Here is a 27087-nt window from a genome sequence, read left to right as displayed (position 1 = left end):
AGCCTAAGGAGAGAAAATACTCAGTGAAATACTTCCTTGTCCTCTTCTAGAATAGCACAGAGGTAGAGCAATAAAGCTTTATTGGATGTTTTATTATGTAGATGGCTGGTTTTAAAAGGAAAACGGACATTTCATGGCAGTGGGGTGGGTTTTTTTTGTTATTACAGTCACACATCTACAGTGTTTTAAACTGCAAAAGGAATCATTCATTCTCATTCCGTTCTTTTCTGTCTCAACCAGCTGAGTAGCTTGTGCCAGATGAACAATAAACTCTTCCCATCTCACTGTGTATACACCTTGGTGATATCAATGCATTTTCCTTCAGGAGGATCATAACCAGGAAGTGGTGGGGTGTAACTAGGTCCATCTCTCTCAAAGGGAAAAAGTCCATCATCTCGTCTTATTGCTGCTTGATATAACTCCTCTGATTCAAGGCGCAGTTCCTTTAACGCCTCTTGTTGAGCCGCTACAAGAGTCTGAATCGCTTTCTTCTCCGCCTCGTCTTGTTTCTGCTTATACAGAGACCACTTTTTCATAAGTAGAACTCTTCTTTCAGTCTCCTCAAAAGACAGAGGAGGGAGACTTCGCACTCTGATAAAGAGGAAAATAACCTTGTAATAGAGAAATTTCTTGCACCCCGAAGAGCAAGAAAAACCAGAAAAACCATCCCAAATGCAAGCGCATGGTGAAAGACAGTCTTACCTGCTGCTATCCGAGTATTTAGGTGGTGTTATAAAATCCTCAATCGGAATCATTTCTGGGGCAGCTTTTTCCAATTTTCTTATCTTCTTCTTCATACGATCCTTCTGTGCTTGCTCTCTCTTTATATCTACTTTCTTCTTCTTCTTGGGTTGTACTCTAGCAAGGGAAATAATTATGTGAATGAAAGAAGGCATGCTGTCACTGAATTCAGTACCAGCAAGTTGCACTACTACTTTACTTTTCTAAGGGCCATGATTCCCTCCCATCACCTAATCTGGTTCCTGATTGAAATTCTAGCTGTTAGCTTTATTAAAATAAGGTAATTTCCAGGAAAAGGTAGTAAGCTTTATGAGATTTTCTGCTGACAGAAGTGTACCTGCCACAGAAGACCAGCCTCCAGTTCTGTGCTAAAAGGTCAGCATTATTTTAGAAAGTTACACAAAAATTGAACTGGAACTTGTTTCCAACTAGTTCTGAGTCCAACAGAGCAGGTAACTGGTTTACTTGCAAACAGTCTCATCATCTAACATTAAAAAACAGTGAGAGTGGGTGATTTTATGTTCCGCACTTGGAGACGACTTCAGGGTGCCGACATTACTCCTCTGTTGTACTTGTCCACACAAACCTAGTTATGTGCAAGAGGACATAGGCCACACTCCACAGACACAAACTAATCCTCACAGTAGTCCTGTGGGACAGCATTCCTGCTTTACAGGTGGAAACTCTGAGATAAAGCATTTACAGGTTGGCAACTGACTTATTTTGTACTGTTGCAAATTGGTACTAAAATGCAGGACCTCCTAGCTTTGAGTTTGGTGTTCAAACGTCTAGAGGAGGCCATATCGTCTCTGCAACACTGCATACAAACAGCGTACAGACAAACACCTTGTAGACATAAAATAATCTCTCTGATACTAGCTGACAGCTACTATCATATTTTAAATCTAGCTGCATCAAAATAAGCATGGATACCAAAACACGTGTGCATAAACGTAGGCTAATATACTACTTTATATTAAAGTTTTTTCAGTTCAAGTAGGCGTTTATTTCAGCTCTTGCTCAAAAGGGAATTCTGGAGCATAGTTTAAATTTGAACATCTCCAACCGCATTCAGTGGTTGAGGAAGCAAGCAAATACAACCAAGCGCAACAGTACATGCAATAATTTTATAGCTTAGCATTAAATTCTCCTCAAGGGCCCAATAGCTTTAGCTGCTTTTACATATAGTGTCCTAAACGCAAATATCTACATTCAAAAATTAATTTGGACTTGGGGAAATTTACATTCTCATAAGGATGAAGATAAGTTTATGCAACTCAATGACAGTTGCTGTCACCTCATGGGGAGAGATGCCTTAAACGCCAGCAACGAAGTCTGCCAGTGACTTCCTCGAAACTGAACCAGCTGGGGCAGCCATGAACTAAAGAAAGAGGAACATAAAGCATTAGCAAGGTCTGAAGGTCTGATAACCTTAATTTGGCAAGCTATACAAACTATTCATTAAAGTCATAACGAATAATGATGAGTTTTTAATCATCTTTGACTATTTAAGCCATAACAGGATATGGCATTAACCCGGAGATAAATTAACCTCTTCAACCAGGTAACTGAACCCAAACTTTGGACTGTTCAACGCTGTCAATCCAGAGGAGTCCGAGGAGCAAAACAGATAACTTATTTTAAGTCTAAGAATGGATTTAAGTAATTTTATTCTAAGATTCACATAGCGGTCTCCTCAAAGGACTCATTCTGGAGAATTAAAGTAATCTTAGTTTCAATCAGAACCACAGAGAGAGGAAGTTTCCCAGACCTCAGAGGATGTCACGAAAGGAAGATGACCTGCTAACGGGTCGAAGCACCAGCTCCTCACGTCGGCTCACCGAGCGCAGGCCTGCACACGCCACCTCCCGGCCACCGACCCCGAAGCGCAGGCCCAGGCCGCCGAGGAAGGCGCCGCCGGCGAGCCGGGGCCGCGGGGCTCGCCGCGACCCCCGCCGGGGGCCTTCGCTGGGCTCCACCCCGCGGCTACAGCGGGGGCGCCCTCCGGCCCCGCTCGGCTCCCCGCCGTACCTGAGCCGGACGCCGCCGGGCGCTGCCCAGGCCCCGCCGAGCCGCCGGCCCGCCGCCGCCAACATGGCTCCCGTCCCCTGCCGGCGGCGGCGCCGCGTGCGGTGCGCCGCGCAGCGCTCCCCGGCGCCGCCCGCACACGGCGCCGGCCGCGCGCCTGCTCCCGCCGCTTCCGTTCCGCCTCGCAAAGGTTCCGGGGACCTGCCGGCGCCCCGCTGCCTGGTCCCGCCGCCGCTCCGCGGCCTCCCCCCGGCTCCTCCCTCCCCCCGGGCTGCTGGCCGGGCCTGAGCGAGGCGGCGGGGGCCACATGGCAGCCACCTCCCCGCCCCCCCCTCCCCCGGCGACAAGGCCCGAGCTCCCCATGGGCGGGCTGGCGCCGGCCGGCGGCAGAGGCGGCCGAGGCGAAGCCGGGGCGGGGGGCGCCCGCGGGCCTGCCGCCTCCCGCCGCGTGGGAGCTCGGTCCCGGGTGGCCGCAGCAGGTTTTACTCCCCCCCCCCCAGGCGGCGGGCAGGCACCTGGCAGCGGCTGGCTGTGAGCGAGCTGCCACGGCAGCCTGCGAGAACCGGGGAAGAAACAGGCAGGGGAGGGAAATAACACATCGGTTTTTGTTTAAAAAACAAAAAACCCCGAGTTTTCCCGGGCGGGCGGGCTTCGGGCGTCGCCGCTCTCGGGGCGCCTGAAGCGCCGGTACCGGCCGCGCCCGGCAGGGGGCGCCGCCGCCGCCGCCCCCCCCCCCGCTGCCCCGCCCCCCCATGGAGGCGGGGCGCGGCGCGGCGCCTCGCGGGATCTCGCCCCCCGCCCGGCCCAGGCGGGGGGAACGCTGGGGCTCGGGGGCGGCTGTTTCCCGCCGGGCCGGTTAGGCGGTTGCCAGGCGCCGAGTTCCGGCGTTGCCGGGGAGCCGAGCGGGGGATGCGGCCGGGCGACGGCGGCCGCGGCGGCTGTGGCACGGGAGCGGGAGCGGGCGGCGCCGGGGCATGGAGCGGCGCTGAGGCGGCTCCGGCCGGCGGAGGGGGCGGGCAGAGCGGAGCGCGGCGGCGGCAGCGGCAGCAGCGGCGGCGGCAGCAGCAGCAGCAGCAGCCCATGGTGGCCGGCGGCCGCTGAGCTCGGCCGCGCGGAGCGGCGCCGCAGGCAGCCCGGGCGGAGCCGCCCTGGGGTCCCGGGGGCAGCGGCCGGCGGGGGCCCCGGGCGGGCGACCATGAAGCTGCTGAAGCCGACCTGGGTCAACCACAATGGTGAGGGCCGGCGGGCCGCGCCGCGCGGGCAGCAGGTGCCGCGGGGCCGGGCCGGGCCGGGCGGGGCAGGTGCGCGGCCGGGGCCGGGGCCGGGGTCGGGGCCGGGGCGGGGGCTCGGCCGGGCGGAGCCTCCGCAGCCGCTGCCCCGCCGTCCGCACGGGCTGGGTTTTGCCCCGCTCGGAGCCGGGGAGAGGGGGGCTGTTGTAACGCGCGCCTGCTGCGGGCAACTGCAAGCATGTAACCGGCGCCGGGGCGTAACATGGTTACATCCGAGGGGGTAACTGCGCGGTCTGGGGTGCAACAAGTTTGCAGAGCCTCGGCTTGCCTGGTGCCCGCGGAGCTCCTGCGTGCGCAGCAGGCGAGGAGCCTCGTAGCACCGTTTGTCAGGTCCACGGGGATGCAGAAACGAAACTGCCACCGGGAGAGGAGCGTGATTTGCCCGGGGCGCGCGGTCGCCGGGGAGCCCTCGGGCGGGGCGGCGGGGCGCGGCGGCCGTTGCCCGCTGGCCGGGGCCGGGGCGGCGGCGGCTCTCTGCGCGGAGGAGCCCGTGTCTGACAGTAAAGAACAACCTGCGGCAGCTCTTCGGGTAGCGCTGGCCTCCGGCGGCGAGCGGAGAAGGGCTCTTGGGTGAAGACTGAGTTGCTTTCACCTGCCTGGCACAAATTGGGCAAGCGGGGCGATGGCACGCTTGTGGAAGTGAAAAATGACAGCTCGTATCCAGTACAGTCTAGGGAAAAGAGAGCGGAAGCTCTGGCACGTCAATCTATGTACTGTGTTTTCTTGCCCCGCGTGGAAGTCCCATGCAAATGGGCGATGCTCACCACAGTGGTCTCTGGTGACCGAGTGTGTTCAGGGTTAAAGTCCCCAAGTGGATAAGCTTCAGCGCTGGCCTGCTGTGCTGTCATTAGTTGGAGGGGGAAAAAAGATCGTTTTGATATTAGTTGAAACTTGCTGAGTTTATACAGTGTCTTGTCTGCCGCTCCTCTACTGATGGCCATAGTGATTGGTGGGGTAAAACACTTCAGAATTAAGTGTAAATATTGAGATAAGAATCTGTATTTTTCTAGAACAGCAAGTACAAGACAGCATCAATATTATGTATTTGCACTATTTATGATCAGTCTCAAGAGGAATGTCTGTATCATTCCTGCTGTAGCAGTGAGAAGAAACATAACATGTGAAGAGCTCACTTTTGCGTGTGCAAGATTTGTTCTCAAATTCATGCATACAGCATTATTTTGACTGCAAATTTTACACACTGATATAAATGCCTATAGTTTGACTTGCTTAGCTGACTTGAACCTAGAATAAAATCAAGCTAGAGCCCAACTGGTTCAAGTTGGAGAAATTTGTCTTGAATTAAAAAACAGAGGTGCAACTTCACAGTTAGCTTTCTGTACAATTTATTGTCTTTGTCATCATGCTGCAAGTTTTAAGAACCTAAGCTACTTAAGCCTAAAGTTGCAATTCACATGCATCTTTATTACCCTATCTAGACCATGTCGTCTGCAGATTGAACCTAGCCTTTTAATGAGGGGTCGTACTGAACTGAGAGGAGTGTGAGAGAACTTTAATTTGAGATATGTTTTACGTTTCTACTTGGTTAATCTAAACAAGTGTAGCATTTAAATCTTGATCTTTGGCTGCGTGTAGGCAGACTATCCTGTGCCTCTCTGGATCTTTGAATCAGTGGGAGCCCATTTGCAAAGAGCTGGGTAAAGACTTTGGCCTAAATCTAATACAGATCTATTATATCTATGTGATCTGTAACTTCTTTCCTTCTATCTTTAATAAGTGTACTTTTCAGTATTTGAAATCTGTAGCAACTTGGAATATTCCTAACCGTTTTGAAGCCAATTTGTGAACTGTAGAAAAGCATCTCCTGCCAAGCAATTCACAGCTAGATTCCATTTATAAAGCTTTATGATGCTTTGCTGATGGCTAGTGCACTAGACAGGGCCTTGGTAGTCCTGAATTTTACTCCTGTGTCTGCCACTGTGCTGCTGGGATGAGTTTGGGCAAGTCACTTTGTCTTAATTTCACCACCTGCAAAACGGACGTTCTTCCTTCATTGACCTCATCTGTAAAACGCTTTAAAGTCCACCAACATACAGCACTGTGTAAGATTCATGTGTTCTTATCCCTGGGACAAGGTGTGCAGAATAAAAGCTGGTGGGGGTAGTTGGCCTTTTTTAAAATATCAAGGTTCTGGAACCTGCACGCATCGCTGCGTGCAAGTAGTCTCCATCACGTTAAATGGACTTACGTATTTGCACTGACGCTTTTCTAGACACAGGGCAAAGATTATTTGTGCTATATGTACTGGAGACTCATTGTGATAATTTTTCCACTTTTTTTTCCCTACTATCAGAAGAGGCTACTTTATTGTAATTGATATGTGAGCAAGAGTCATGAAAGCAAGATTGGCTCTTCTACACACCGGTTCAAAGTGTTATCGTTCCTGTCTTTCCTTTCCCCCGCTCAGTTTTGGGATTTTCATTTTATTGAATGGACTAGAGCAAGTTTAATGATTCTTAGAGGCGTGTATATTCTCTGTGAGATGATACAAATCAGAAGTCAGTGTCACGTCACACGGGAATCACGTTTAATACACATGGGAATCTTATGCAGCTCAGCTGAGATATTGTGCATTTACTATAAAAGCACTGTAACACATTTTGACTCTACAGGTTTTTGTCTTGGAGTTCTTAATGTTGCCTTATCTGAGTACTTATCGGAAATATTTCTTCACATGCATTTTCTTTAAGCCTTTCACACTGTTAATGTGGGTTTATTAGATTTCTCATGAAATTCTCATTGTTACCTTGTTCTTCTCTTTCACGTCTCTTTGACTTAGAGCAGGGAAGCATAGTGAAAACTGCAATTTCGAATGAGGGAGTAAAAAGGAACCTGTAAGATATAGATGGTGTGATTCTCCTTCCCAGTTTCTTTCATTCAGTACCTATGTAAAGATACATCACATATCCGGCAGCTACATATTTTGCACACAATTCTTTGAGGGCCCTGGTCCTTCAGGATGGCTAATGCGGGAGAGTACTGAACCCTACGGGAGGTCCTTTGTGATTCGGGGAAACCTGTAAACCCCAAGGTGCTGTTCAAGTATAACAGTTTGTAGAATTGGAGCCTGCTTTTGTTTAAATGTAGGCATAGAGTTTATTATCTCTTCAAGGTATAATGGCAGAATGTAAATATTTGAATTGATTTATGAGTCATATTGGATGTTACGTATTAGATGGGCTGGAAGCAAAATAAATAGAAACTCATTCATATTGTGGTAGAAAGTCTCTGAAAGTTGTCTTTATATTTAATTGATTGTTGCCTAAAGTTACGTAACAAACAAAAATGACAAAAGAGATGGGCAGTTTTAAATATTATAAGCTGGGAGCCTCTCCTTGAATTTGAGCTGTCTTACTTTTTTTTTCTTTTTTCCTCAAGCTTGTTTCATTATTGGTATTTCTTTAAGTAAGTTATGTATATATTTGGGTTCTTTAAGCAAAGAATTCAACACGACATCTCAGTGTATTGTAAGGTGTTCTCTGTCTGCTGAACCTGGTTTGCTTTTTTTGTCATGTGATGTTGAGTTAAACTACTTTTTTAGAGATTATTACAAGAGTAAGAAATGTCTAAAACCACATTATGTTAAATTTTAATGCGAGTGTTCAGGTTACTTACATTTTGTTTTTATGCTTAATTAATGATAGGAAATTCAAAACTTCTGCAGTTACCTAAGTATCCAAAGCGCAGGAAAGCATCTAGTCACTCTAAAACAGGGTCCTCGTGCCTTTTGGCTAGCTTAACGGGACTTAACAACATAATCGGTTAAAGGAAGAAATGGACCTGGAGAAGGAAGTGGTTGCTACCAAATAATGGCTCCTTCCCTTTATTTTGAGAAAATGACAGAAGTGAGGAAAAAAAATCCAGTATCTGCGATCAGTTTTTAAACCACAAGTACTATGGAACAGGCTTTATAGCTTTAACCTGTGACAGTTGTCCACTGCTGTAAATGATATTGCCCTGATAACTGTACCAGGCAAGAAGAATCACCCCCAAAATGACTTATTTTTGTGCTGAATTTCTGTCCTGTAATCATTAATCCATGATCACTTTACATCTCTAGATTTATAGAACTGGAAAGAAATCTAAGACTTGATTTACTTGGACAAACAATCTAATTCTGTTTGAACTTGTTCTATGTTTTGAGAGAGATAGAAACCATTGAAGTGTATTGAGCAAGCGTTGATTAAGAACCATCAAGGATTTCCTTTTAGATTGTAAAAGAATTCATATACATTCACAAGTATGCATTTTTTATTACTGATTCCTTTTTTTAAAATCTGAGTGCCTAATTTAATCAAGACAGGCTCTGTTTCTCAATAGCCGTGAAACTGTGAACACACGCAGGTCTTGGAACAGGACACTGGAAAGATTTGTCCTTATCAAGGAAAGTGTGTTTCAGTACTCACGCCTCTTACCACTAGCTTAGAGACTTTGAAGTGCCACTGTGAAGTCCACGTGTATTTTACCTATCTCTGCTCATGCGTATGACTGTGTAACAAAGCTGAGTTGAAACTTCATGCGGTGTTTGTGCTAAATGGGAACTGAATTTGTTTGACTTTGACACACTGCTTTCTAATAAATAGTAAAGGTACAGCTGCTTTCTGAAGACTAGCAATTTAAAGCTCAGTTGTTTTTATTGAGGATTAATTTGCGTGCCCCTCAAAAAACAGCAAAAGGGAAAATGAACACCACCGCGACAAGAGCTGCCTTACCTAACTCTAAAAGTGCTGTATGAATCCCTTTGGAGTGTTCTGAAAAACTGACAAAAAAGCCTATTTAAAGTAGAACAAAGTGTCTTTTACACTTGGAACCTCTTTAATTTGCATTATGTCTCACAAAGTTGCATTGTATCCCATTGCTGTCTGACTTTAACTCATACGGTCGTAAGTTAACTTTTATTACATTGCACCCATTTTCTGCTTTTTTACAATTACAAAATACCACCAGTACCGTTTTGCTGTCCGAAGACCAACCTGTTGGTACTAAGTGCTTGTATTTTGTAACAAAAGCAAAAGTGCTGTTCTGCGAGGAGTTAAGGTCGTTCATCCTTCTGTGTCCCATCCCTTTTCAGGCTCCTGGAGCAGTGGCGCTGCGGTGGTTCACAGAGCTGTAAAGGGGAACGTGTACACAACAGTGGCTATGTGCAGACCTTCTATTTGTGGAACGCTTCGTGTCGTTCTTGTATTCAGTATGGGTGGTAAAGTCATATACCTCCGAGCGTGTGAGAGGGAACACAGCTCACCCATGCGGTGCCCCCTGGTTTCCCGTGGGCTATAGGGCACCACGTGCATGAAGTGTGTGCTCTTTTGCTTCTCATATGAAACTCCACTGCTTGCATGGAAATACAGAGCAGACCTGAGAGAGTGTCCAGGGTTGCAATTGGAGCTCTTCTGCAGACTGTTTTAGAGAATGTGTCTCCTTTTTAAGCGATGTATGAGTTGATGCTGTTTATCCATTTTAAAGATAAATTTAAAACACAGGCAAAGCCTGTGTCAGCAGAGCAGGGAACAAATTATATCTATATCCATATCAAAAAATAAAATACTTTTTTAAACTATCCGTTTTATCTTGCTCCTTCGGAAAAGGGCCCAAATTGTGTGCTCTCTAGTCTGGATTGTACCACTGTGCATCTGTGTGCTCTCTGGTGCTGAATCGCATAGGAGCTCTGCTAGTGCCTAAAAAGCAAGTCTGAACGATCTAGCTCAAGTGGTAGTAGCTCAGTCTTCTAGATCCAGTAGTTGTTGTTTGCTGCAGACATCTAAGCAGGGCTGCCCCTGCTCAGCTATTCTCTTAACTAACAGGTAAGTTGTCTGTGGCTCGAGCCAGGAATGGGATCCTCGTACCCCATGGTCTTAAGGTAGGTCATAAGTAGTTGCTTCCCTCTTTGGGCTGCCCTTCTCAGGATACCCTTCTGCCTTCCTCCACTAATGAAACTTAGAGTAGAAGCAGAAGAGCACAAAAAGCGTAGTGGACTAAAGGCTGTGGGCTCTGAACAACTGCATAGCCCGTGATTAATCATATTGCCCACAGATCTTAGAATAACTTCCAAAGAAATGTGAAATAAAATCCAGATTGACCTGGAAAGACTGTTTCGTCCAGGTTGACTTGTAAATATTTTGCTGTGTTAGTACATAACTTGGCATTTTGTAGTTACTGTTTATGTTTTGAATAATGCATGTTCACTAGGAACAGGGTGTGACAGATCGAGAGTGTTTTTGAGACTGGATGTAGTTTGACAGATTTCCTGTATTTGGAAAATGCAAGATTCTTATCTGTAGAAACTCCCAGAAGCCTGCACCTTACTTAATAAAGTGGTTCCTCCCTTTCTAGGGAGGAAAAAAAGTACCTTTCAGAGTGAGGGTTGACCATTGTGCTTGTCAGCAAACCAGACGCATCTGGACGTTGCTGGTGAGATTCATTCAGAGACGTTTTTTCTGTAGGCAACCTGGATGAAACTAGTCCAGCTCGCTAGGAGTTATCTATCGGATGGGAACAATATTTATTCAATTCTTGTTGGAGATGAATTTGACAGACCTCACATTCACAAGCTAACATGCTTTAAAATTGGCTGATTCTGCAGCAGAGTCTCTGATGACTGAGACCTCCGCTGAGGTCTGAGTTTTTAGGAAGTATGAAACAGCTTTTCTATGAGGAATAACTAAATAGACTAAGACTCTCAGCTGGAAAAGGGAGGACTGATCTGGAGATATGGTGAACGCGTGTGTGAGAGTGGTAGGGAAGAAGTGAACGTGGAATGATTTGTTCCCATACAAGAATTAAGGGTGTCGAACAAACAGGTAGCAGGTGCCGAGCACATGAAGTAGGTGGCTCTTCACAGAGTGCATAGCTGAGCTGTGGATCTCCTTGCAATCAGGGCTGTGAGTGAGAACAATTATGATTTGAAAAATGTCTAGGTAACTGTATAGAAGAGAAGCCATTTGCAGGGTACTGAGCACAAAGATCGCACTGCTGGTTCAAGAAGTCCAAACTGCAAATTTCTGGAGCTGGAAGATTGTTCTAGAGAAGAACTGTTGTGTGCTTGCCATTGTAGACATCCCTAGGTAGGTATCTGGTGCTGGTCTCTGTTGAACACAGAATACTGGGCTAGGTAGACGTTTTCTCTGATATGGTGTGGCTGGTTTTAGGATTTTGCGATGGATTTGTAGCTAAGTTATCCCTGACTCTGTAACTAAAATAATTTGCTAGATTTCGGCAATCCCATTTGTGGAGCTGCACAAAAACTTTGCTCGGAAAGAGGAAGCTAGCTGATATTGCTACTCTTGAAGAATTGTGCCCTTAAGAAGGGGAAGAGATTGGAGATGATGTGAGAATTTTAAAACATAGCAAAGAAAAAGATAATTGTATGTTATGAACTCCTTTTTTTATAAAAGGCAGTCTAATAAATATTTTAGTAAAGGCTATTGTCTTTTGGGTTTAATAATGTGACCTCTTGTGGGCACCAAGTCTCCAGATTGTAGCTTCAAATGTAGAAGTCTTCAATTTATCACTTTTTAAAGTTGGAACAAGTGATCATGTACTCTCACAAAGGTAACTCTCAGAAGATATTAATGTTATCTCAGAATTTTACGTGGCACGCTATCAAATATTACAATGTCAATTTCTGCAAAGCAGTAGGCATAACAATTATTTCACGGTTTTTCAGAATGTATGGTGTATCTATTTTGCCTGAATAAGGAAAAGCCAATGTGTCTGCCAAACAAAAACTTGCCATGGTGTGCTTTGGTTGCAGCTACTTTTTTAGGTAGGCTTTCTGAAAGAGCGTGATGGAATCGGAGCCGATGAGGGAAAGAAAAGGAGAGAGGCAGGCAGGCTGCTGCTAACAATAAATTTAGTAGAACGGATCTTCCCATACGAGACAGCTGCATCTGTGAAACCAATTTTAAATACAGTATTGTTAAACTGTAAACCACCTGAACTCTGAAGCCCTATTCATATGTGCGGTGTTAGCTGTGGAAGTTACAGTCCCCCCTGCTTATTGATGTCCTTCTGCTAGAGGCTACTGACCCTTCTAATTTGCTGGGCAACAGTTTTCCAGTTTTGTGAGTGATTTCTAACCTACTGTAGGCAAAATGAGCCAGGTCAGTTGAAGTAAAAAGCCTTTGATAACTGGAGGGAGCACTTGCCTGATCCTGTGTAAGGGCAGGTCTGAGCCATTACAGAAGGGAATTGTAGCTGATTTAGCTTCAGCTTAGCGTAAGTCTGACTCTTGCTTAGCGTAAGTGCCTAAAGTAGATGAAGCCTGCAGGCCTCAAGGCCGAACTGTCAATGAACTTGAGAAACATTGCTGGCGATGTAACCGCAAAACCAGCTAATGAGGGTACAAAACTAGCTAATAAGGATACAGAACAGGATGCAGGAGACAAATGGGATGCACCTGGGTTGTGGTTGACCTTCAAGGAGATAAGGGACTATGAAAGACAAGGACATGGCAACCAGCGTGGGATGTAGGCCAGGACCTGTCAGAAGGAGAGAGACACCAATCAGAAGGAGAGAGACCACCGACTCAGTAAAAAAGATTGGAGGAGACCTTCACTGACAGGCGGGGAAATAAGACTGTAAAGGGTATAATTACGCCAGAATTTCTTTGTTCAGGGTCCCTCCCCGGAGGCACCCAGCTCGAGCTGTTACTTTGTTGTACCATCATTTAAATAATTAATTTTGCTGGTATACATGCGTGAGACTCTGCTCCTTGGAAACCTAGGGTCGAACTGTTTCCGCAACAGAGCATATGGTAACTCCTCGCCTGGAACTGTTGGCACAGATGGAAAAGGTAACTTTTCCCACCCATGAGGTCTATAGAATGGCCTGTTTCCATAAGTGTTAGTGGTTTGAACTAGTTTAAGTGATTTATTGACTTAATTTAAAGGAATTTCCTCATCTTGGGAAGGGTAAAATAAATGTTTGTTTCCTGCCTGTGCTTCTCAAAATATTCAGCTTATCCCTGTATGTTACGTTGAAGGTAATGGAATAAAGGATAGATTCAGGCTCAACAACCCGAAGAGAAGCCATAGCTAAACATCAGCTTGCATGTTTTGTGTGGTTTAAAGGATGTGGAAGGAATGTAAGCTGAGTGCCATCTTTCTGTACTGAAGGTCTTTGCTTGGCTGCCTTTAAAATTTTAAGGGAAATCACATGTCAAGGTTGCAATAAGAATCCAAATGCAATAAACCTTAAAACAAGCCCACATAAAATAAAAAATTACTCAAACCAGAATGCATGTCCCTCAACAAGTAAGAAATACTGAATGTTTGTTGGAAGCTTTTGTTATTTAATAATTAAGGAATTCAGTCAAGGAATTCAGATGCTATAGTGACAGCATAAAATACGTGGTTGGATAAGCTGGGTAAGTTCTCCAGGTTTTATCGCTTACATCTTAACACATCATGAAGATACAGTGCAAGTATAGACATACATGGGAAATTTATCAAATAATCCTGGCACGTGGGTAGCGGTTCCTTCGGCCATTATGACAAACTGCCGTCTTTCATGCTGGCAGGCCTGTGATCTTGCTTGCAGGAGCATTCCTGTTTGTAAAGAGTGCAGACTGCTGCTAAGAATTATTTGAATGTAGAAATCATGTGTGTGTTCCTTAGGTTTTGCCGCTTGAAAATCTGGTTTATTTCAAGTCATCCTTGGCGTTGGCTAGTCCAGCCTTGTTGAAAGGCAGCAAGTTACTTCTGTGGACTACCCTCCACCCGCTCCTGCAAAGGCTAAAACAACTGTGAGCATATAGGAGAGTGTGAGATCTAATGGTCAAAGCAAACAGGCTAAGATTGGAGATGGTCTGGTTTCAAAAGCTGTTCCCTGGCTATGCTATTATTTGTTGGATGGTTTAAGTTTTTGTAAAACTATTACTTTTCTTCTGAAATATGTAGCTTATGGAGAGCTGAAGGATTTAAACTGAATTAGTCTTCCTTTGTCTATAGGGAAGCCATAAAAGTAAAAGTTAGGTTTTTGGCAGAAGCATTTCATGGCAGCAGAATTTAAATTTGAGGCAGATAATTTTGTGACCAACAGATGCAAACTGAGACTGGGGAAGATTGAAAATAAATAAAACATGCAAACACACCCCGAAAACAGAAACCAAAACACACCTTGCTCTAGGTGATCAGCTAATGAATTATAGAAACCCGGAAGAAATTCCGTACCCAAATGCAGTTTTGCTGAGTTGGCATGTGCATGGTGGGTTTATTTAGCTTTGAGGCGTTTGGCATATCCTGCTGGGTTAAGGGTCCTTGGTTGTCACTGGTTCGTTATGGCATAATAACTTCCACGTACGCTTTTAACAGGCTATCATTTTTTTCGTCAGTTTACTTTCAACTCTTTTAGGCAGCTCTATTTCTTATGTTGTAGCTGCAGCTTTTAGAAGAAAATTGTTATTTGTTAACCAGAACAATTATGGTTCTTTTGGCATTACTACATTTTTCAATTATGAAACAATTCAGTATGTTTCTTCTTGTTCTCTGGTTCCAGGAAAGCCAATATTTTCAGTGGACATTCATCCAGATGGGACCAAGTTTGCAACAGGAGGACAAGGTATGCCTGGGTACTGATAAGAATTTTGGGCTATCATAATCTTGTGCCTCACAGCACTTTAATCGTTTTGACCCTTTTAAAAAGGCATTACTTGCACAATTATCTGCTTCTTGGAGCTATAAGTCATTAATATGTATTGAACAGTGCTGTTGCCACGAGAGTAGGCAGAGTCATGGATTTTTATGTACTTGTCCCCTTGAGCATCAATTGAGATAGTAGCTGCAGTAGTTGAGTTGTGATCACGCTGGCCGCGTTGCTTTTGTCTGAAGAGGAACTGAATGTGACGTTTGGCTTTTTGAACCACTAAACAGTGGAAGTATTGGGACAAAAAAAATCCAGTTATGTAAATGGAATTGTTCGAGAAATGAAGCTAAAATATTGTCCGGATTCCTGTAGTGAATGCTTTTATATCGGATACAAGTGCAATTTAGGTTTTGAATGTCTCTTTTCTCTTCTTAAATACAATTTGATTATAAATAGTACATTCTTATAGTTGGTATTACTGTTAGGTATAGGGTGCTTTGTGTGTGTGTGTATGTGGAACCAGGCTATATAACTTAGTTTTTAATAGCTTCAAGAAAAGCACTTCTGAATACAGGTAATTGAATCAGAACGGCATCTGTTATTAAATATTTCCAAAGCTCCCCCTGCAGTAGTGCCAAAGTGCTACTATCTGTTCTGAAACTTGAGAGTAAGTTGAAAATCTTTTTTGCTTTTTACTTGTACATAAAAGGATGGGCTTTTTGTTCATCTGCAGGCCAGGATTCTGGGAAAGTTGTGATCTGGAATATGGCTCCTGTCCTGAAAGAGGAAGATGAAAAGAATGAAAATATTCCCAAGATGCTTTGTCAGATGGACAATCATTTAGGTAACATAGCTTCTTTGTACTGACTGTAGGTAATTTGCCAAGCTTAAGCATTACATCTGTTTGTAATTACAAAAATTATGACCTGGCCAGTGGTGAAAATCAATAAAACACAGCAGAGTGGTCTCAGACTTTGGCTATGTACTTTTTTTAGACATTCAGCAGAACATGTTGTTAAGCTGTGGAAAAATATTTAGAGAAATACAGAAGTATTTACTTTTGGAATCTCTTCCTTATAAACCTTTTCAGCTGCGACCACAAAATAATTGATAATACACGTTTTGAGAAACTGGAAAACTTTGAAGGAAAAGGCAAGAGAAGGAATAGTATAAAGGAAACATAATAAGTATATTGGTTATAGTTCTACATGATTCTGGGTTTATTGCGTATTGTATTTGAAGGGGCTGTGGTTATCTGAACAAGTTATCCCTTTGCTTTCTTCAAGATATACTTTTCCTTCTTTGCCATCTTTATCCCATCTAATTTATCACAAGCAATTTTCTTTGTTAGGTGAATATTAATCTTTATCCTTTTGAACTACTTTTGCTGAAGCTTTTTTTTAAGTAAGGGATGATTTCTGTAAACTAAGTTCCTCAACTGCTACTGTAAGATAAGTACCAATTCATTTATCTAAAGCAGACAGAGTAACTGCTTTGAGTGGGAAAAGCACGCTTAGTAAATCCTAAACATCAAGTTCTGCTTATTGTGAATTCTGTCTTCAGTCTAGAACCATTTATTCTTATTTTTTGGTCTTACAAACTTTCTTTTCTACGTTTCAGCTTGCGTGAACTGTGTGCGATGGTCAAACAATGGAGTTTACTTGGCTTCAGGGGGAGATGACAAGCTGATTATGGTGTGGAAACGAGCTGCGTAAGCATGTTTCTTCCTTCGCAGTTCTGTATCTTATTTCAAGCAGGTTACTCTGTCAAGTCTCTTAATGTTTCCTCCCTGTGCCAGCCTTTTGCAAGTTCTCTGTTTCACATTAAGCAGGTGGAGCTGAAATCCATGATATCACTGATATCACATCCCTGGTATTGGAGATCTGTTCTCTTATCCTGTCTCTTGGCCTGCAGTGTCTCTCTGCCTCGTCAGTCATGCTCCTGTCTAGGAGTTAAGGCATTTTCTTCTGTCCTTGAAGAAAGCTTCCTAAAGAGATTTTTAAAGAGTTATCTTAAATATTAGCCTTTTTTTTGTTATTATCTGTAGACTTTCTACTTTTTATTGAAGTTAAAATTTAATAACTGAAATTACTTTCTATAAAAAGAACTATATTTTTGTGTTTCAATTTTCTATTCAGTTATTTCTGCAGTGAAAATAGAAGTGTGCTCTCTTTAGAGAGAAACAGCTTGATGAAAAACTCAACGTGGTTCTGTTGATAACTCTGTTGTTCCTGTTTTAATTAGGTACATTGGACCTAGCACTGTGTTTGGCTCTAGTAGCAAACTTACTAATGTTGAGCAGTGGAGGTGTGTATCAATTCTCAGAAGCCATTCAGGGGGTAAGTTAAAAGGTGTAGAGTGAACCTAATCTGAATGCATTGGTTAGAGCTTGTTTTCACTAGGATATTTCTCTTGCTCAGAACCCATAGATTTGGTGGCAAGTCAGTAATTGCTTTTAAGAGTGACTGTGAAAATCTGTCAGAAAATGTATGAAAATTGAAATTTGATTAAAAATGACAAGTAACTTATGGCAAATTGTGTAGTGGAAAAATGAGTAGCTAAGAAATTTCTTTCACTATTTGTTAACTTAAAAATTAATCTGAAGAAAGTAAGCTAAACTGTATTTTTATTTAAATAAATGTCCATAGTTTTAGTGAATAGTTTCCTGGCTGGCAAAATGAAGTTGTGTAAACCAAAGAATGTTACTGTTTGTTTAGAAAAAATAATGAAAGTACAAATGCAAAAGATGAATAAACAGGAAAATTTTGAATACGTCTTCCACTGCTGAACTATGTGAACTATGATTAAAATAAATTTCAATCACTTTTTTCCAACATACATGAACTGATCAAAGTGAATGCATTGCAATAGCTGCTGTTGCTTTTTCTTTCAAAACAAAGCAAAAAATGTACCTTATACAGGTGTGTTAGTGCTTCCTCTAATCTCTGAACATTACCTTGAATTTTTTTTGGCATCCCCTGTTGAACATTACAGATGGGAGTGCCTCACTCCGTTTGCCGTGTTCTTTCTTGCTTTTTACTCTAGTGAGGCTATAATCCTTGGTCAGTGATGGAAAAAGCGTTGTCACAAGTTTTTTAATAAAACTTTGATTCTCTGACTACCAGCAATATGTCTTATATGGAAATATATGGATTTTTAAACAGATGTCATGGATGTAGCATGGTCTCCGCATGATGCCTGGCTGGCATCGTGTAGTGTGGATAACACTGTTGTCATCTGGAATGCTGTCAAATTTCCAGGTGAGAATTCTTATATTTTAGATGTGCAGGTACATAAGTCTGACAAATTCCTCCCTCTATTGGTGTTTTTTACTGACTGTGAAAATGTATATGTTCATATGTACAGTGTATGTATATGTGGGAATGGGTTGTCCTGTCCTTTGAGATTACACACTTGGCGATCTGGTGGGTCAGTCGTTGTCCCAAGTTTTGGTGACAGTGTGCTATGGATTCCGCTCTGCTGTAGACAAAGGTTACATCCAGATTGTGCTGCTAATTTTACATGAAGCTTGTTATTACATGGATCTTCTTTCTCACCTTCTTTGTAAAAATCACAGATAAATAGAACTTCAGTGTGATAGTGTGAATATATCTATAACTTTTTTTTTCTTCTGCTTTTCTACCAATGGGACTTCCTATACTTTTACCTTTGGGGGCCCCTTATCTTATTCACCTCATTCTAAATGTTGCTGCTTAATAACTAGTTTGAATTTACATGATGTAAGGGAGACCTAATGCCCTCTTCTCTCACAATAAAAAAAAAAAAAGTTCTCAAGTCTTCCCTTTGACTGTTTTCCTTCTTTTACTGCTGCAGTGCTGGCAATGCATACGGTCCCATGGCCAGGTGCAGCTAGTCGGTCTACGGGACAGCTTTATCTGACTAGCGAGGGCCTGCAGCAGCCAGGGAGCATGTGCCTTTATTTGGCTGCTGCCCTTCATGTGAGCTGATATAGGCTGAAGCTCCTATTGCATGGTGCACAGACGCTGCAACTTGTTTTAGGATTGCTTCCCTAAATGTCAGATAATATCAGAGGTGCTGTTCTTTCAAGCTGTGTAGCCTGTGTAGTATTCTCAGCCTCCTTTTTAACAGTCTGATAAGCAACAGATTGACTGAAAATAGGTTACCAGGTCTGCCAGGTTTCCGTATCTCTGCAGTCATGACTTAATTTGTGTTTGGCGCACAAAGCTTAGTTTGTTGTGATGGTCTTTGGGTACAGAGTCAAAAACAGAAGTTTAACTGAACTTCCGATTAAACTGCTGCTTTCCATAGCTAGCCTGCCTGGGTTCTGCTAGTCTCCTAGCTCTGGCCTATTTCTTATGTAGAGTTCTGCACCCCTTATTTTGGCCAGAGTTCTCTTTGTCGTGCTTATGTATCACTCTTGGTTTAAATATAAGGACTGATTTGGTTGGTGGTGTTGGTGTTGGCATATTTAAAAAGAGATTATATTTAATATGCTCTTTCAAGAAAAGCTGTTCTGAAAAAAATATAGTATCCATTCTGTATTCTCAACTCTTTGTGTGTGTGTGTGTGTGTGTGTGTGTGTGTGTGCTCAGAAATTCTTGCCACTTTGAAGGGACATTCTGGCTTGGTGAAAGGACTGACTTGGGATCCTGTAGGAAAATATATTGCCTCTCAAGCTGATGACCGAAGTTTGAAGGTGTGGCGGACCATGGACTGGCAGCTGGAAACCAGCATCACAAAACCCTTTGATGAGGTACATCAGAATGTGTGGCCATTCTTTATAGAATAAATAAAAATTGTAAGAATAACTCTGATGCTGCAGAAACATTGGTTAATTAAACAGTGCTAGATCAACTGAAGCTGACAGCTGGTAGATTTAAAAAAAAAAAAAAAGGGGGGGGGGAGGTGAGGTTTGAGACCCTCATTGCCATCGAATGTTATGGATGCTGAAAGTTTACATGGGTTACATAAATCAGTAAATTCCTGGAATTTGGAATACTTCCAAGGAAGTATTAACATACCACTCCATTATTGTTATGCTCTTCCCTATGCATCTTCTGTTGGCTACTACCAGAAACCAGGTAAGTACCAGGGATCCTTGGCCTGACCTAGTAGGGCCATTCTTTTGTGGTGACTTTGACTGGTCAAATTTCAGGGTACGGAAGCTTGCTTTTCAGTGGTCTTCTGGCACTGCGATTAGTATAATTGCTCTTAGTAAGAGAGACTAAATTGCTGAATTCGTGTCTGTGTTAGTGTTTGCGAACTGAAAATTCATTGTCAGCGGTTGGTACGTTGCAGCCCTGTTACTAACCAGGATCTTGATGAATACTGACTGTACAGTATGTAAAGAGACTTACATTCTTATAAATTCACTTTCTGGATTTTTTTTTTCCTTTTGTAAAAGTTTTCTGGGTTCCTTTTTCCTCCTTTTGGTAGAACTTCATAAATTATGCTACATCAGCTGTATAAATGCGGCTAAGTGCTGAGAATTGTGTGCAATGTCATTATTTTATATTCCTAGAAGATTTGTTTTGTGATCATATTCCCTAAATGTAAACTTTAAATAGTTTGGACTTGGCAAAGGATTTTAATACAGACATTTTTAAAACTCTGGTATGCTTTTTGTGTTTTTTTTTCTTTTTTTTTTGTTTTTTTTTTGTTTTCCAGTGTGGAGGGACAACGCATGTGTTGCGTCTCAGCTGGTCGCCTGATGGTCACTATCTTGTTTCTGCTCATGCCATGAATAATTCTGGACCTACTGCTCAGATCATTGAGAGAGATGGATGGAAAACCAACATGGATTTTGTTGGGCATCGGAAGGCAGTTACAGTAGTGGTGAGTGAGCGATAGCAACTAATCCCTGAAATAAAATTTCTAGTATGTGCTTTCTGGTAACTTTATGCATAAATGGGACAATAACTGGAGATGGATGTAGAGATTAGTAAAGCTAACAAATGGTGGTGTTTAAAAATGTCAACTTTAATGTTAGAATTAATCAACCTGCCATTGAGGTAAGAAAGCTGGACATTAATGAACACATTAGGAATACCAAATGTTAACTCTGTTAGCTGTTCAGTGACTAGATTGAAGTGACTTAGGTTTCTAGTGTGTTCCAGTTTGCTAGTAAAATTCATATTCTTTGGCATTCCTGCTAAGGCATTCAGAATGACCTTTACGAAAGCATATGTAGATTTTTGTCAGCACCCTTAAAAACTCTGGTTATAGACTTTGTTTCCATGAAGTGCTAATTTTCTCACTTTTGAGTGTAAAACTTACTTTTAAAGCAGGTACTCTAATGTAGTTACTATAATACATTCTGTGTTATCTTGCTTGTTCAGAAATTCAATCCAAAAATCTTCAAGAAGAAACAAAAGAATGGGAGCTCCACTAAGTCAAGTTGTCCCTACTGCTGTTGTGCTGTTGGTAGCAAGGATCGATCTCTTTCTGTCTGGGTAAACTTTTTTGCTTTCTTTGACTAATGTGGTCATTTGGATAACTTGAAGTTTTAGCACAAAGGTCATGTGTACAGCGTTAGGGGCTTATATTTTGATTCTTTTTTTTTGTTTGTTTTGTTTTATTCTCCCTGTTGTTAGAGGATTAGCTGAGGGGAAGTGGATTGGTATTAGTTCATTTCAGGAATCTAATGTTCTAGAGCCAAAGAGCAGCTAGAAGGCAGTGACAGAGTATGTTGCCCTGGTTAAGAACAGTGCATTGCCACAGCTAATAAATGTAACTCAGCCCTATTTTCTTCCTCTGCCTCTTACTCATTTTCCGTAGTAAAGTCCTTTTCTTGTAAGACTAATGTTATTCCATGTTTAGCCTACCTACCTTTTAATCACTCTTAGAACCTAACTTTTCTAGTCTTTCTTTAATGGGCATGAGAAGAACGTAGCAAGCACAGCTTAGTTGTTTCTAAGCATATATATGCCTCACCTGCCTGCTTTGCTCTGGCTTCTGCCTTCACTTTGGAAATGAATGTGAAAGCGAGTGAGCTTTTTAAACATACTTTCAAGTTTTCAGTATATATGTGTATATATTTTTTTTAATACTACACTAAAATTTTATTCTGGCTGAGAGAAGAGTAGCTATCCGTGCATTTATAGCTGCAAGATAGGTTGTTTGGCAACCGCAAAGAGTGGGGAATCAGTTTAACTGATCGTAGGGCTTTGTGATCAGAACATGTGCCAGAACACACCAATTGCTAGCTACAGCCTACTATTTATAGATCCCAGTGTGGTATTTATCCATCAATCACTAAATGCATAACACTAAATCTGTTTCTGGCAATGCTACCAGTGCATGCCCATATCAAAGTATCATTCTAAGTATATTTTGCTTTCTATTTATACTACGATTTCATGTAGAGTGCCTGTTGAGGTTGTACTAGGTATTGTAGAGATGCAAAGTTATAGCAATCTTTGCCCTGAAGTACTTGAAAGGAATATATATGCAACACACATCTATGATGGAAACAGAAATAACTATTGAAGATCACACACTTCATCTGCGTACCGATGGACATGAAACGTCCTAGATCACATTGATCCCTCCTGTTTTCATTTTGTTCATACTGTATACTCTAGCCATTAAGTCAATTGATTTGACGTTAGGGAGCTTACAGTCTCTGATTTAGAACAAGTTGCTGGGAGTTTCCATATTCTGTTCTGTATTACTAAGGTGATCTGTAAGTGCAGAGGAGTCATTTTTAAGAGTAATAGCACGTTAATTTCCCTTTGCTATCGACTGGCTCCCTTTGCATGGAGGAGTCATCTGAATGAGGCTGTGGAATCCTAATCTGTGTTCTGACTTTCTCTTGTGCTGGCAGTTTGCAACATCCTTATCTCAATAAAGCTTAGAATAGAAGCTGTCTTCGAGCATCTGTGGAATTATTTTTTGACTGGTAGAGAGTTCTGTGAATGCAACATAAAAGGCTAGGTTGATTAAGAAATTCAGTCTGGGTTTCAGAAAGGAGGGGGGACTGAATGTCAGCCATTCTTCTCCAAGGCTTTTCTGTGCTAGTAATGAAATTGCTAACTTTGCACTTCAGCTATCGCCCTATCAAGCATACCACTGTCTCTTGGCCAGATCTTGTGTGGTGAATATTGTTAAGACTCTAGGAGAGGATTAATTTGGTAATATTTCTGGTAATATAGGATTTCTAAATTTCTGAGTTTTGTTTTTTCTGTTTTAAGCTCACATGTTTGAAACGACCTTTAGTTGTCATACATGAGCTGTTTGACAAGTCTATCATGGACATCTCCTGGTAAGTTGATTTCTGCTGTTTTTTACAAGAGCTAAAATATTGTTGTCAACTTTAGATACATACATTAACTGGAAATTCCTTAAAATAGTACAATTATAGCTATTTGAACCCAAATACTCAACTTGTGCATTTTTTGATTCAGCTGCAGCACCTTTGCTAGTGACATTGATTACTAACATGCAATCCCTTCCGCTGAGATTGTGTAGCTCTAGAACTGAATTGATGCTAATGTGTTTAACATATGATACAGTAAAATACCTATGGACTGAGTTCCTGTTTGTTATGATTCTTTAAAAATTTTTGTCCTAGACTGTGTATTTGATAACATGCCATAGTTGGCCTGAGTTTTTGCATAGGCGTAATGCACATAATTTATTGCACTGTAGAGTCGTGACAATTCAGGTGAGCCTTCTAGGCCAATCTTTCCTTCATGCCTAAGGATTCAAGTTATCTTGTATTCAAAGAGAAAGTTTTTTTAGTGTTTTTTAAACTTTTTTTTACATGCGCGCTCACACATTCTGAATTTGCTGGAGGATTTCCATGTAGAAAAAGTGAATGTAACATCTCTGTTTAATAAGAATGTAGTCAGGCAGTGGTATTGCAGCGCCACGTGAAGAGTGTAGACTGCAGTGTGGTAGAGAGTAGCCAAGGCTGATCAGGTAGCAAGCCTCAGAGAAGGGACAATGAAACCTGTACACCCAACCACACCCCTTCCACCAACCACAGCACAGAAGGTAGCAGAATGGCAAGCACTGAGCTTTCCCAGGAGGTTGCAGGACATGTTTCTAGCGATTTGGATTGGGTTGGACGACCTCTTTTTCGAACAGACTACTAGCCCAAATCCTATTTTCCCCTTTTCATGGTAAGTATTGCTTTGTCTTTTCCTGCTTTCTTCCTAATGCCAGTGGTAACACAGGCACTGCAGTGCCGGACTGTTTGGCCGAATACTAACCAAAAGTGTGTGAAAAATAAACCAGTTTAGCCATATATATAGGGCTGCTAAAGTCACTCTTTGAATGTAGTCGGTAGCCCTATTAGGTATTCCCAGAACCTGGTAATAGATCACCCTGTCCACGTTGGGTGGGCACCCTTGGCACTACAGCGGAGTGGGAGGTCCCGTCTCTGCTCCATGTGCTCCCCTAGCTGTATTGGAGCCTGCCTCTTGCTGTCCGTTTTGGAAAGAATTGCAGCAGCCCAGAGAATGGCACCAGTCCTGGTAGCAGCAGCAGGAGGTGGTGTGGCCATGATCAATGGGGTGGCAAGGAGCAGGATGAAAAGTGGGAAAGCAGGCCAGGTTTCTTTATTCACACTTCTTTTGCTATTGATGACATCAAGTCTTGAGCTCTGCGTGACTGCCTCTAACTAGCTTCCAGCTAGCTATATATCCTTCAGGTTCTCCTGTCTGTTATAGCAGTCAAGCTGCACCTTCCTCCTTCCGTTTCCCCAAGGACTGCACTCCTTTCTCTCCCCAGAATATAAGTTTTCAAAGCCTGAGTTTAAACCTGCCCTCTGTCCCCTGAACAAGCCAAAAAAACACACAAAGAAAAACCAAGACTGGAGCAGGTTGGAGGGACTAGGATAAGGAGGGAATACAACTGGTCACAAGGAGCACTAACAGAAGAAGACAGGAACACAGGGGCAGGATATAAGGGAACTACACTAGAGAAGTAGCTTCCAGTTAGTGGGATCTGCCTCACTGTAGGGGCGAACCATCGTCAAAGACCTGGTCATAAAAGTACAGAAGTTCTTTGTTCATTGCAAGGTTTGACTAAAAGTGACAAATACATCAGACCACTCATTCAGTAAATGATACTAAAATTAAATATTCCGTACCATACATCGGGTGATTTACAGAGTTAAGGGTTCTGTAGAAGAAAAGAGTAATAACTTTCTCATAATATGCACACAGCTGGTTACACAGGCAGTCTTAATTCTAGCATTTCCTAACTTTTGAAATGGTACTCTCACAGCTATTACTGGCTTGGATTTTTATGCTGTAAATGTTAAAGCTTACAGTTGTGTAGCTTCTTGTTTTCTATGTGCCACATAGATTTTACTATGAAGCTCAGTAAAGCATTATAAAAACTTTTCAAAACATTTTGCTTTCATTAATAAGTTAAGGTTTAAAAGCCAATAAATTGAATATTTCATGAGAACTGCTGTTATTGTTGTAATACAATAGCTTTGAATAGTTTTGTTTTCCTATAAGTTTTTCTTAATTCTCTATCTGCAAATTGCACATTGTTTCATGGCGTAAAGTCATTGGGAGTAATAGCTGGTTAACATTTTTCAATTTATGGGTAAATGGGTTTTGTGGGATATTTAAGAGAGACAAAAGATCTTCAGGAGCCTTGTTGTTTTATATCCTGTTTACAAATTCAAATGTGTGGCTGAAATTTCAGCAATATGGAATGTTCCCAGTAACATGTTCCTGTCTTTCCCCAATTCTAAAACTGGACTGAATAAATTCAGAGAAACCTGATACTATAATAGTGTTATAGCTGTCAGTTTCTATTTTAGAGTTTTAGACTTGCATCCACTGTTAAAGTCCCACCGCACTATTATGTTTTCATGTAATAATTGCTTTGATCCAGAGGTCAACAGGAGCTCAGCAGTGTTATCTGCTAAGCAAGCAAAAAACTCTCAGCAAGATGTTATCATTTTTCTAATTTGGAGTAGTATTGGTTAACATAGTTGCACAATGTTGAGGCTAATTCCTCTGGATGTGATACAAGCAGGACAACAACCACCACAAAAAAGCTATTTTCAAACACCTGCAGCTGTGATATATGTAATATATATATTTTTTATTCTTGCTGGGCTAATTTGGATAGGACTTCAGAGTTCTGCCTGCTTTCTTTTTCTCTTCGTTCTCTATAACACGTCATTAGTAAACTCACCATGTCACTGTCTCTGTAAGCTCAGTGATTGGGAGCTGCTGGTTAGCAGTCAAAACTCCTCATCAAATACTATTTTTTTTTCCACTCTAGTATAATAGGTTATAGATGGAAGGTTGTCATTCCATTGAGACTGCAATATATAGTTTCTCCCATTTCTCTCCCTCCGAGAAAACCTTTGAGACCTCCAGAAGAGTGATGTGATATATGTCTCTACATACAAAAGCACGTGCAGTTTCCTTAAAAACCCCAAACAACAAAATCAAACGTACGCTCTTATCTAGTGAAGAGTTTCTTGAACTGCTTAAATACACATCTTGCTTTCTTTTCATTGCTGTCACTTCAGATAATGATGGCAGAGAAGAAGTATTTTAGCCAACGTATAGCTTCTCTCTTGTAGTCTCTCCTCTCTCTTTCCTATCTTGTGTGAATAGAGTGCAAGTTCCTTACAGGTATGGACTATGTTATTTGTTTCCCATGCACGATGAAGCTTCATCTTCTGTGGGCCTCCAGATACTATCCCAACACAGCAGTTCTAAGGCCTCAAAAACTGCGTATCCATTGCTGGTCTGCTGAAGACCCCTTTCTTCACTTAGTTCCTTTAGCACGCTAATTCTTCAAACAGCTTCTAAAGCAAATATATTTATAATAGCTTATTGTTCATTGTGAACAGTTTGGTTTATGTTCTGTTCCACCCCTACAGAAAGATTTTCATGGTGCTGATTGTGCCATGGGAAGGTGTGTTGTTCTAAAGCTACCTTCCTGTGTGCCGTCTCTGATTTGCCTTCTTTGGAATATCAGCACGCAAGCCCCTGCTGTCCATCACCCTTTCTCCTTGCTGTCCCACTTTGGTTCCCTCAGTAGTTGCTGTGATAAAAACTCTTATGCTTCATGTTTTTATTTTTTACTGTTTTTTGAATTTCCCTTTGGTATCAAAAAGAAAAAAGATTGAAAATAAAAATGGATCTGTATTTCCTTTAGGACCCTTAATGGACTTGGTATCTTAGTGTGTTCCATGGATGGATCGGTGGCATTTTTGGACTTTTCCCAGGATGAACTTGGAGATCCACTCAGTGAGGAGGAAAAGGTACAGTAAGCACTCAAAGATTCTGTGATAGTACATAAATGATCTATTGAATCATTAAAATATTAGACTTTTTGCAGAAGCATGTAGTGAGTTGTTTTCATATTACAGAAAAAATTTCCTCTTATCTACTTTCAAAACAGAATGAAAAAATAATCAAGCTAAGAAAAAAAATTGTAATGTTAGTTTCTATTGTGGAAA

The 27087-nt window shown here is 42.1% G+C and overlaps 2 protein-coding genes across 4 annotated transcripts in view; one reads left to right on the top strand and one right to left on the bottom strand.

The window, feature by feature from the left end:
• Positions 1-63: 63 nt before the first annotated feature.
• Positions 64-2904, bottom strand: MRPL40 (mitochondrial ribosomal protein L40). Of its 2 annotated transcripts, none has more exons than XM_068911572.1 (4): positions 2773-2904; positions 2039-2122; positions 703-858; positions 64-591 (listed from the first exon to the last, which is right to left on the bottom strand). In XM_068911572.1, the coding sequence occupies exons 1-4, from the start codon at positions 2835-2837 to the stop codon at positions 282-284; spliced, it is 615 nt and encodes a 204-aa protein (XP_068767673.1). In that variant the 5' UTR covers positions 2838-2904; the 3' UTR covers positions 64-281. The 2 variants fall into 2 exon arrangements, with proteins under 2 accessions (XP_068767673.1, XP_009665110.2); XM_009666815.2 differs by lacking the exon at positions 2773-2904 and adding an exon at positions 2542-2592.
• A 981-nt stretch (positions 2905-3885) lies between these two features.
• HIRA (histone cell cycle regulator) overlaps positions 3886-27087 on the top strand; it is a 42661-nt gene continuing 19459 nt past the window's right edge. Inside the window, exons 1-11 of one of the 2 annotated variants that reach the window (XM_068911408.1) lie at positions 3886-4001; positions 14574-14636; positions 15394-15504; positions 16281-16371; positions 16905-16999; positions 17825-17920; positions 19235-19395; positions 20310-20477; positions 20981-21094; positions 22835-22905; positions 26784-26889. In XM_068911408.1, the coding sequence (XP_068767509.1) occupies positions 3965-4001; positions 14574-14636; positions 15394-15504; positions 16281-16371; positions 16905-16999; positions 17825-17920; positions 19235-19395; positions 20310-20477; positions 20981-21094; positions 22835-22905; positions 26784-26889 (1113 nt within the window). In that variant the 5' untranslated portion in view covers positions 3886-3964. Of the gene's footprint in view, positions 4002-12690; positions 12871-14573; positions 14637-15393; positions 15505-16280; positions 16372-16904; positions 17000-17824; positions 17921-19234; positions 19396-20309; positions 20478-20980; positions 21095-22834; positions 22906-26783; positions 26890-27087 lie in introns of those variants that run through there. The other variant, XM_009666816.2, reaches the window with a different exon arrangement.

Source organism: Struthio camelus, chromosome 17 (genome assembly GCF_040807025.1).
Source record: "Struthio camelus isolate bStrCam1 chromosome 17, bStrCam1.hap1, whole genome shotgun sequence".
Lineage (NCBI taxonomy): Eukaryota > Metazoa > Chordata > Aves > Struthioniformes > Struthionidae > Struthio > Struthio camelus.
This window is presented reverse-complemented; position numbering and strand designations above follow the sequence as displayed.

Coding starts and splice junctions, on each gene's coding strand:
- MRPL40 (XM_068911572.1), bottom strand. CDS start 2,837: ATGTTGGCGGCGGCGGGCCGGCGGCTCGGCGGGGCCTGGGCAGCGCCC. Junction 859..2,038: donor AAGGCATCTCTCCCCATGAG/GTGACAGCAACT, acceptor TTCCCTTGCTAG/AGTACAACCCAAGAAGAAGA. Junction 592..702: donor AAATACTCGGATAGCAGCAG/GTAAGACTGTCT, acceptor CCTCTTTATCAG/AGTGCGAAGTCTCCCTCCTC.